This window comes from Camponotus vicinus, unplaced genomic scaffold (assembly GCF_025532165.1).
Source record: "Camponotus vicinus isolate PSW18456_S1 unplaced genomic scaffold, iyCamVici1.0 SCAF_11, whole genome shotgun sequence".
Taxonomy (NCBI): Eukaryota; Metazoa; Arthropoda; class Insecta; order Hymenoptera; family Formicidae; genus Camponotus; species Camponotus vicinus.
This window is the reverse complement of record NW_028141947.1, coordinates 1960085-1972011: the sequence shown is the minus strand read 5'-3', so window position 1 is coordinate 1972011 and position 11927 is coordinate 1960085. Positions and strand designations below refer to the sequence as shown.

General features: G+C 34.6%; 1 protein-coding gene and 1 long non-coding RNA gene across 2 annotated transcripts; both read left to right on the top strand.

The window, feature by feature from the left end:
• The first annotated feature begins 236 nt into the window (after positions 1 to 236).
• LOC145961993 (uncharacterized) lies at positions 237 to 769 on the top strand. Its single transcript, XR_014435772.1, has 3 exons — positions 237 to 328; positions 401 to 476; positions 594 to 769. It is a non-coding gene; the product is annotated as an uncharacterized LOC145961993 (long non-coding RNA).
• A 310-nt stretch (positions 770 to 1079) lies between these two features.
• On the top strand, positions 1080 to 4342 carry LOC145961734 (uncharacterized). The gene is made up of 5 exons (XM_083082189.1): positions 1080 to 1091; positions 1230 to 3156; positions 3343 to 3713; positions 3816 to 3969; positions 4017 to 4342. The coding sequence occupies exons 1-5, from the start codon at positions 1080 to 1082 to the stop codon at positions 4340 to 4342; spliced, it is 2790 nt and encodes a 929-aa protein (XP_082938315.1).
• Positions 4343 to 11927: the final 7585 nt, after the last annotated feature.

Genomic DNA, 11927 nt, shown 5'->3' with positions numbered 1-11927 from the left:
CGAAGTGTTCTCGCCGGGTAAAGATGATGATTATGTAAAAAATAGGCTAAAACGAAAATTCAAATATAAAAATAATTTTAGAACTGTTTTAAATTTTGTTTCTATAATATTAAATATTCGAATCTTAAAATATTATTAGAATTTCCGCGAGAGATGGAGGAGCGCGAGAGAGTGGAGATTAACGAAGAAGAGCCAGAAGAGAGTGGGGAAGAAGAAGAAGTGCAGGAAGAGGAAGAAGTGATAGTGCTGGAAGAAGAAGAAGAAGAAGAAGAAGAAGAGACTGTGAGAGAGGAAGAAGAGGAAAATATATACGCTCCCTCCAGAGAAGGTAACTTTAATAATTTATTTCTCGATATATTTTTATGCTCGAATTTAATCCAAATTCTTAATTTTTCTTTAGAAACTCGTCGCTGGGGGATTAGCTATTCCCCAGAATATTAGTAGCGGAATAAAAAACAACAAATATTGCTAAAAAGGTGAGATTATTTCGTTGTATTATAATATTTATAGTACGGATTACATTCGAGTATAAAAATATTAAAATAATAAAAATAACAAAAATAGTATTTATAATTTATACGGTTTTTTAACAGTACAATACGGAGGTGGTGTTGACGGCCAACAAAATTCAGCGCTCTCCCACACCAATGAGGAAGAAGAAGCGGAAGAGGATGAGACTGAGGGGGAGGTAGCCGAGTTACCCCGCTCGGAAAATATTTCATCCGAGACCGAGGAGGGTGAAGAGGACGAGGAGGAGGAGCATGAGTACCAGCAGCAACAGCAACAACAACAACAACAGCAACAACAACAGCAACATCAGCAGCAGCAGCAACAACTTCACCAACAGGTCGGAAATAATAATTTTAATTTTGTAAATTTAATATCGGAAAATGCGCGACAATTTAGAAGATTCCGGGTAATCGGTAGAGAAGCGAGTTTCGCGATACGTCCGTTGACTGAAGGCAACGATATATATCACTCGTTAGAAAACGCGTTTCGCGAAATTCACGCGTATGCGTTAAATTCATGTGAACCGAGCGATTACGTAGGATTATCGTTTGATTCGCCGAATTTATCGCATGGTCCTGCGGGTATATCTTTTCGTCCGGCGCGTGATTTGAGTTACGAGGACATTTGAAGACTTGTGAGTTCGTTAGCACAGAGCGCCGGTGGTCTCGATATCGCCGACCAATTTAACATACGGGTTTATAATGTCTCGATGCCTTTAGGTCGCGGTCGCGTCGCGCGACACACGCGGGGATGTCGGGAAACGTTCGATAGTCGAAATTAATAATTCGGATAACCTGTGCTTCCCTCGAGCCCTCGTAGTAGCTCAAACTTATAGCGAGCGCGGTAATATCCGTACAGGCGAGCTGCATGAGAAATGGAACGCGATAAGATATCCGCATTCTTCGTTACAACGCGAATGTGCATTGCAATTAACGAAAAATGCCGGTGTCGTAATACCGGAAGAGGGTTGTGGAATTCGCGAAATCGAACGTTTCCAACGTTCTTTCGCCGCAGACAATATCGCGATTGTTGTGTATAATTTTAATACTTTCGGTCGTGGCGAAAAACCGTTGTATGACGGAACCGAAATACTCACTTCTCTCGGACGCGAGTCCTCACGGCGATTAAATATCGCGTATTGCGAGGATTCGCAACATTATAATCCTATTTTAAATTTAAAAGCCGCCGCTGGTACTCGCGATTATTGTGTAGCGTGTAATGTAGGCTTTCGAAATGATAGGCCTAATAGTCACCGGTGTTTAAATAAATGCCCGCGATGTTTATCCGTACCGCCGTGCGATTCCACTTACACCGAAATAAAATGCGACGCGTGCAATCGGTTATTTTACGGTGTAGGATGTTTCGAGCGTCATCGTAGCGACAAATCGTACGACGGTAGAACATGCGTTAATGTTTGTAGCACCGTGCGATTTTGCGACAGTTGCGGTCGTATCGTTAAATCGAATTTAAAACACGAATGCGGCGTTTCTTATTGCAAATTATGCCGTTCACAACAACCGCGCAATCATATGTGTTATATGCAACCTCTTCGTCAACGTGTCGATATTTCCTCCGCCGGGCCATCTTCATCAGCGACGGTACCGGATGAGGAAGATATATCTAACACGGGAGAAGAAGAAGAAGCACGGAACATATGCGATAACGTGGAAAAGAACGAGCGTGCATATGAACGCGGAAAGGGACGTGTGGCTTTCGTATTTTACGATTTCGAAACGCGACAGGACGAGACGGTCGAAGGAACGGGAAATATAAAAAAACATATTCCGACGCTATGCGTCGCGCAGCAGATTTGCGAAGGATGCGTGGGGGAAAATAACATGTCCGCGTGGTGTAGTCGGTGCGGGGTGCGTGAGTTCGTATTTCAACGCGATCCGGTTAAACAGTTTGTAGATTTTGTTACGCGTCCGCTAAAATATTTTAAACACATAATTTGTATAGCGCATAATGCGAAAGCGTTCGACGCGCAATTTATTTTGAAATATATCGTGGAAAATTGTAGGGATATTAAACCGAAAGTAATTTTAAACGGCACAAAAATTATTCTTTTAACCGCGGGACATACAAAATTCATCGATAGCGTTAATTATATGCCGATGCGCTTATCCGAATTACCTAAGGCTTTCGGGCTAAAGGATACTGAGGATAAGGGCATTTTTCCGCATTTATTTAATACTATCGAAAATCAAACGTACGTCGGACCGTTACCCGATGTACAATATTATTCTCCGGATAGCATGAAATCGCAAGAGCGCGAACGCTTTCTCACATGGCATACCGAAATGAGGGGAAAAAATACCGTGTTCGACTTCCAACGCGAGATAGTGCACTATTGTCGTAACGATGTTGATATTCTTCGACGAGCGTGCGTAGCGTTTAGAAAAATTTTCCTAGATCGCGGAAATGTATGCCCGTTCGAGGAATGTACAACTATTGCTTCGACCTGCATGGCGGTTTTCCGGAAAAACTTTTTGCAAGCCGATACGATAGGCATTATTCCTACGGGGGGATACAGATGCGCGAGCAATCATTCGCGTAAAGCCTTACAATGGCTGATATGGATGGAGCGCGAACTCGACCGTCGTATAAATCACGCGGGGCGTGCGCGGGAATATCGCACGATCGAGGGTACGCTCGTCGATGGTTATTTCGAAACGTCTGTTGCGGGAAGGACGTAGCGTCACGTGTTGCAATTTCACGGTTGCTTTTGGCACGGATGTCCAACTTGTTTCCCTGTAAATCGCGATAAAGCGCTTTCGTCGGGGGAGGATCGCGGAGATACATTAAATTCGCGATATGAACGAACTCTCGCAGTTTCATGGCGCCTTCGTCAGCGGGGATACATAGTGTCGGAAAAGTGGGAGAGTGCCTTCGACCAAGAAATGCGCGACAATCGCGTAATGTATGATTTTCTCGCGAACCATCCGATGGTAGAAACACCTCCGCTCGATCCTCGCGACGCGTTTTTCAGTGGGCGTACGGGAAATATCGCAACTCAATACGAAGTCACAGGTACGGAAAAAATACGCTACGTCGACGTATGCTCTTTATACCCGTTTGTATTGAAGACGGGCACTTTTCCGATCGGTCATCCGTCAATTTACGTCGGCGATGAATGTAGCGCGTTAGTCGGAAGGTCACCGAATTATAATTTCGACTCGCTCGAAGGCCTCATACGCTGTAGAGTACTCCCTCCTCGTGATTTATTTCACCCCGTACTTCCGCATCGCGTACGAGGAAAATTACTCTTCGCGTTATGTCGTAGTTGCTGCGAAACATTTTCTCAGACACCGTGCACTCATAATGATAGCGAGCGTGAATTCAAGGGTACCTGGGTAACCTGCGAATTACGCAAGGCCGTCGAGAAAGGTTATCTCGTAACGTCGGTAAGCGAAATTTGGCAATATAGAGTTAGCCAATACGATCGTGCGTCGCGGCAAGGTGGATTGTTCGCCGAATATATTAATACGTTTTTACAGCTTAAACAGGAAGCCAGTGGTTGGCCGAGCGAATGCGGGGAAAACGACGATATGAAAAAACTGAGGGTATCGTTCTTGATAAGCGAAACATCGCGCGGAATCCTGGTTTACGCTCGGTTGCGAAACTGTGCTTAAATTCATTCTGGGGAAAATTCGGTCAACGATCCAATTTGCCGACTACCGAAATCGTAAAAACACAACAACGTTTCGCGACATTACTAACGAGCGCCGAATACGAGATAACCGACATATTACCCGTGAATGACGAGGTAATGTATGTTTCGTGGCGACTGCGACAAGAGGCTCTCGTTCCCTCGCCGATACAAACGCCATGATAGCAGCGTATACGACTGCACTAGCGCGTTTAAAATTGTACGAGTACCTAGAACGTTTAGATCGTCGTGTATTATATTACGATACGGATTCGTGTATTTTTATAAGCACCGGTGATTCGAACGAATACATGCCGCCTACGGGAAATTTTCTAGGCGACATGACGGATGAACTCGAAAGCTACGGCCGCGGTAGCGGCTATATCGAGGCGTTCGTGTCCGAGGGCCCGAAATTTTACGCCTACATCGTGCGAACACCGGAGGGTAATACTCACGAAACTTGTAAAGTTAAGGGTATTACTCTCAATTACGAGAACTCGCGACGAATTAATTTTAATGCTATAAAAAAGCTACTATTAGTGAGAGAAAAAGACACACAGGAAAACGAAGAAGAAGAAAATAACGAAACTTCGATAAATCTACGCTTTAATGCGATTCGACGTACGGCGTTTTATGAAATTGTTACGCGAAGTGAAACAAAAATATGTGCGCCGGTATTAGTAAAGCGTAGATTTATCAATAGCAGATATTCGCTACCATACGGATATGTGGCGGTATAACAATATTCTTATTTCTTGGGTGACTTTTTCTTTTTTAAATAAAAGTCGCGCATTTTCCGATTTTATTTTAAAAAATAGAATTATAAATATTGTAAGTAGCATAAGAAAAATGTAAAATTTATAACAATATAAATATAATTCTTCTTTGTATATATTTCTGTATATTAATAATAAGCAAAAATTTTATTAAAAAATGGCTGGTTTTGAAAAATATTAATAAATGTAAAAATATTTTATCTTAATTCGTGTTTAATACTTTTAACTTTTCCCTTCTTCCTTTATAACACCCCCGCCACGCGTTCAATCATCCGCATGTTCATCTTTTTACCTCTGTAGTGCAATGTAGTCTAATTATAATAATTATAATAATTATAATAATTATTGTCTCCTACCGAGATGCTTTGTCTCTTTTTCCGATAAAGTGCGTCATGAACCGTTCGAGCGGAGGGGGCTTGTTTCGATATTCCATTGCGGGCCCCGAGACGGAGTGGGGAGGTAAGGATTGTTTCCTCGAGATATATACCGCCGGCTACCCTCCGAAAGTCGGTAGGTGGGGGGGGGTTCGTTCTGCCAAGACGTAGCGAGAGCGACTAAGGGCTAGGTAACGGGAATTTGACTCGGAACCCTATACAGGTGGGCCAGGGCTGGAGTGGGAGGAGGATTGCTTCTTCGAGTCTAGTACCGCGGAGGTAGGGAAATAAAAATTTGATAAATTGGCGACACAGCCGGCGTCGACCAATCGCAGGTCTGGGCCACTATGGTGCGAGCCAATCAAACTCTGGACCACTATGATGCAAGCCAATCAAACTCTGGGCCACTATGGTTCAAGCCAATCAAAATCGAGACTTCGGGAGGTGGGGCATTGTTTCCACCAATCAGAACGCCTCCCTCCACTTCACCTGGCCACGCCCACGGCGCCAGGGGCCGAGTGGTGGGGGTTTGTTTTGACGCACCATAGTGGCCCATATCTACTATTGTCTTTGAACAAGTTAACGAAAAAACGTAACTTATTCATACTAGAGTATAATATTACAGTATCGTATATAGGAGAATATAAATCTAATAAATCGAATAAATAAATATTATTTATTAGATTTTTGTTCACCAGTTCTTTCAAATTTATTTGGATTTATGAATAAAAACAACAGGAAATTTCTCAAATCGATCAAATTAATAATCATGTCTTTCTTATAACGAAGCAAAATTTTAAATTTAAATTGAGAAAGGTTTTTTATTCATAATGTAGAATAGAAATATTATAGAGATAGCATGCTCCAGGAATTGTGCTACATAATTTATTATTAAATTAAACATTAACAGTACATTAATAAAACACATTTATAAAGAATAATTTTTATACCATTTAAAATATTAAAAATATATATTAATATTACGCACTAATTTGCATATACATACAAACATATTTAAATATTAATTATATGTATAGCAATTTATAATATTAATTATACGTAAAGTGTTTTATTATATAAAACATTAATAATTTTATGTTATATTAAAATTATAATTTGTACTATATTATTATCCACTACATTACATCATAAATATGTTACACATTAATATAAATATATGAGTTATGTGAGTATTAGCAAGTAATAATTATTGCATTATTAAGTACATATATTTTGATATACATATATTATTAACAAAATATCTCTACATATATTTCACGATATAATGCAATCATCAAAACACACAATTCCATTTTTTACAACTATAATTACACCGTTACAATATGCGAAGAGAATATTGGATTATAGCTCGAACATATTTTTATCTACGATTATATAGATTTTTGCGGTTCTGCTTTGATGAAAATGTAACAACGATAATTATTTGACTGTATTATAATGTCATGCTGTTCAAACGAATAATTAGTTTTCGAACATATCCGTATGATTCTGATCATAGAATATACGTTGAATTATCTATTCGTTTGTGTGAGAATTACATAAAAACAACTTAATGGCGCATGCAAAATAATATTTCATGTAAAAATGGAAAAGAGTTGAATCATAACATATGACAAAAATATAGACAAATAGGGAAAGGAAGAAATAATTGAAAATAAAACTTTTCGAAAAAGAAAAAAAATAATAAGTAAAATATATAAGCTTAACAACGTGTGTGTGTGTGTGTGTGTGTGTGTGTGTGAGTGAGACAGAGACAGAGAGAGAGAGAAAGAAAAAGAGATAATTCAAATATTTTTCATAATAACAATATGTATAAATTATGTATGATTACAATTAAATTTAATGAAGTGCAATTTATCATATAGCTTTAGGTTAGAAGTTTCACTAAAGCACAGAGAAATTACATTAATGGTTTAACCTTAATACACAATGTGATTGCAATGTAAAAATAATATTAAAGTGTATATCGAATAATGTACGAAACAAATAAATAAATAAACTTGCATATTCGGTTTGTTTAAAGGTATAATTTCATGGTGTTCCTTGTCGCAGCGATGAGTGGTCACGTGACCGAATTTTCCTCCACTTTGTTTGCTGTTTTTGTCGCTAGCGATACCGCTAAAAAGTTAAATTCAATCCAACTTTTAGCGACATTTTTTCGTGCAATGATTTGTGAAAATGAGTTTGAATATGGAACTGCAAGATGTAAGTACTATAAATTAATAAATAAATACAGATTTTTTTATATTTATTAATTATTAATGATTTAGTTTAGTTATTAATTTATTAATTGTTATTTATTAATTTATTAATTATTATTTATTTTCATAATTAATATGTATATATATATATATATGCGTGTGTGTGTGTGTGTGTGTGTGTAAATATATAACTTTTATTAGTAAACATATATATTCTTAATAAATATATTTATTTTTTTATTTTTTTTAATCGCGTACTTTTGATTATGAATTATTTTATTTATTTATGTTTTACTATATAACTTTAAGGTTAATGTGATGATATACAGAAGAGTAAAGATTGTCGAAATTGCGATAATTTCATGGAATTTTCAGATAGCTATTGTACATACTTGTGGAATATGAAACAATTATTAATGAAGAGAACATTCCGTCTCATGGTTGTGCGGAAGCTTTTCCCCGGTTGTTTATTGATAATAATTTTTACTTCTATCCAGTAACAGGTGCAATATATATATATTTAATATTTGTTTCATTATTAAAAAGAATATAGTATTCTACTAAAATTTATATTATTATATGTAGATAATAATCACATTATTCGACGAAGCCTTGTTGACAACGAAAAAATTGTCTTGCCGGTTCATGAAAACAATCCAGGTAAATAGAAATTTTGATTGAAATCCTAAAAGTAATAAATCCTGCAGTAATAAATCTGTATTTTCTAATAAAATTGATTTTAGGAACTATTAAAATATTCGGCATTAAATAAAGAAATCTCAAAGAGGGAAAATGAAAATAGATCACTCAATAAAAAAAATAATCGGAGAGCCAACATAAAGTCGATTGAATTACGACGACGAAGAATTAACGTCTATTAAGCTGGCACAGCCACTTTAGCACAATCGAATAAAACTTACATATAAATTTAGTGCTCTTTTGTTGCTAATTTGTTGCTCTATTCCCGATTTTGTTGCTCCAGCCGATTCGGAGAAAATAGTGGTTGTGCTAACTATAGATTAAAGTTAGCACAGCCACAAAAAAAAATTTTTTAAAACAAAAAACCGATATATTTCTTTAGTTCTAATTTGTTGCTGATTAGTTGCTCTATTCCCGATTTTTTTGCACCACTTTTAAGCTCCCAAAATACCGCCCCTAAAGTTACCCCATATTAAAAAAGTATTATGAAATTGAGAATTAATCAGATATCTCGATCGATAACGTTTCAATGATTTTGTTGCTCGTCATTTTTAATGAATCCGATTTTATTGCTCCATGTTTAACTTAGAAAAATCGACTCGGACGAGTGGCTGTGCTAGCTTGCCTACAAGAGTAAAGTATATTAATGCGATTAACTGCTGCTATTATTTTGGTCTTAAAATGTTCCCCTAATTTGTTGCTCCCTAAATATGTAATATCGAATTTATTGCTCAACATTTGACTTAGAAAAATCGACTGGGACGAGTGGCTGTGCTAACTTGCCTACAAGACTAAAGTATATTAATGCGATTAACTGCTGCTATTATTTCTAAGTCAAATGTTGAGCAACAAATTCGATATTACATATTTTGAGAGCAACAAATTAGGGGAACATTTTAAGACCGAAATAATAGCAGCAATTAGTTGCATTAATATACTTTACTCTTGTAGGCAAGCTGGCACAGCCACTCGTCCGAGTCGATTTTTCTAAGTCAAACGTTAAGCAACAAATTCGATATTACATATTTAGAGAGCAACAAATTAGGGGAACATTTTAAGATCGAAATAATAGCAGCAGTTAATCGCATTAATATACTTTATTCTTGTAGGCAAGCTAGCACAGCCACTCGTCCGAGTCGATTTTTCTAAGTCAAACATGGAGCAATAAAATCGGATACATTAAAAATGACGAGCAACAAAATCATTGAAACGTTATCGATCGAGATATCTGATTAATTCTCAATTTCATAATACTTTTTTAATATGGGGTAACTTTAGGGGCGGTATTTTGGGAGCTTAAAAGTGGTGCAAAAAAATCGGGAATAGAGCAACTAATTAGCAACAAATTAGAACTAAAGAAATATATCGGTTTTTTGTTTTTAAAAATTTTTTTTTGTGGCTGTGCTAACTTTAATCTATAGTTAGCACAGCCACTATTTTCTCCGAATCGGCTGGAGCAACAAAATCGGGAATAGAGCAACAAATTAGCAACAAAAGAGAACTAAATTTATATGTAAATTTTATTCGATTTTGCTAAAGTGGCTGTGCCAGCTTAACAGACGTCATACACACACATTTGGAAACAAATACGAGATAACCGTTTTAACGAGGAACCGTCTGTCAAGGTTCACCTATCTCAAATGCACCAATCTTTTGTTTGCTTGGCCTCGTGGTGTCAGTGACTTCTAATATTTCGTGACACCATACGTTTACGACCTCATAGACAATGACATGTTCATGAACGAGCAATGCCACACTGTCAAAAAATAAAATCTTCCAATTCTTTTAGTGACAAAACTACGATTCTATGCTTACAAAGAAATAATTTAGATTAGTAAACAAAAGAATACAAAAATATTGAGCTGTATGTATACTATGTGCACTTTCAATGATTTTGAAAAATAATTAACTTAGAAAATTATTATTTTTATATTTCTAAATATTTATGTATCATTTTCTGAGAGATTCATTACATTAATTTACTATTTATTTCTTATAAAATAACTTTCTTCACATACTTTCTTTGCTAATAACTTTTTAATAAACAACAAGCGCCGGCTAGTATCTTTACAAGAATACTTAGGATAATGATTTTGATGAAAATAAATAAAAGCATAAATATTGGCATAAGGTAAACCCTCGCAAAAATCATTGACCATGTTGTTAGAAGAATATAGTCTCGAGCAAAAAATTTGCTATCGCTCATTGTTTATTAAAAAGTTATTGATAAAAGATATGACCATGCACACAAAAACTAACATTTTATCTATCATTTATAAAGCATAAAATCCAAAATAATTGATCATAAAATTATTATGCACAATCAATTTTTTTATTTGTACTCTAAATAGATATTTAATATTTTAAATTGCATAATTTCTTACACGTATTACTCTACATGATTTCCCAGATCGTTTTAATACAACAGTACGTGCTAATAATCTGTCACTTAAGTCGTCATGTCATCACTTTTTATCTTTAATTTTGATCTAGGTTCAATACTGCCATATAAATGATAATACTATATGATATATGACATAAAACTAAACTTAAACCGAGGAGAACTAAACAAACACATAATATTCTTTGACAAATAATTTAAATATCGTAAATTATTCATATTTTATGATGCATCAGAAAACAGAAACTTATTAAATAAATTTATAATTGACACCGTTGTTTAAACAAACATCCGTAATTTGAACTCAGATTGAAATCGGATACTATATAACCACATACATTACTAGCGGTTCACGAATTGTATGTACAAATCGTATATCACTCTAACAGAAAGCTGTGACTTTTATATGACATCAAGTGAATTAAATTTGATAATTTCTATCGTTATAATTAATATTGTCATAAATTATAGAAGAAAGTAGTTCATGACTATAGAATCTATTTTTTACTTAAAAATATCGCTATTTGCTTATATAGTAGGCGCAAATTATTTTGTGTGCATTAGTGCGTGCGTGTGTAAATATTTGCACGAATGCGCGCGAGTGTATATATGTTACATTTCTTTAAATATGTAAGAAGTATAGAGAAATAGACATGTAGATGTATAAGAAAATTGTGCCATGTGATTTATTATAAAAATCAATGATTATATGAAATTTACAAAGATTATAAGTTTTAAACACAATTAATAATATATATTTAAAATATTAATAATACATATTAAATTTATAACAACAATTTATATATATATATATATATATATATATATATACATAAAGTTGTTATTATATATATAAATATTAAAGAATTGTAATATGCTTTAAATTTTTAATTTTAGATGTTATTTAAATATTAATATGCATTATTATATATAATATTATATATTATTTATATATAATATTATACCTATCTATATTATACCTATAATAAAAATTTGATTCAAGATAATATAATTAATAAATATTAACAAATAGAGTTATAAATAAGAGTTATAAATATAGTATAAATAAAATACAATTTAAAAAATAAATCAGAATACAATTTAAATTAGATAATACATTTTCAGTACATTAATAATATAATGTTAAATATATTGCAGATACTTTCTCATTTAATATAATTATAATTATTTATATAATACAACATAATTTAATTATAATTATTTATATATTATAATTATGAATATAATTTATATTTAATTTAATTATAATATAACATAATTTAATTATAATTATTT

What these genes read in the sequence shown, in the direction of transcription:
- LOC145961734 (XM_083082189.1), top strand. An exon ending in GGAATATCGCACGATCGAGG is followed by an intron (nt 3,157 to 3,342) that starts GTACGCTCGTCG and finishes GAACTCTCGCAG; the next exon opens with TTTCATGGCGCCTTCGTCAG. An exon ending in AAGGCCTCATACGCTGTAGA is followed by an intron (nt 3,714 to 3,815) that starts GTACTCCCTCCT and finishes ACATTTTCTCAG; the next exon opens with ACACCGTGCACTCATAATGA.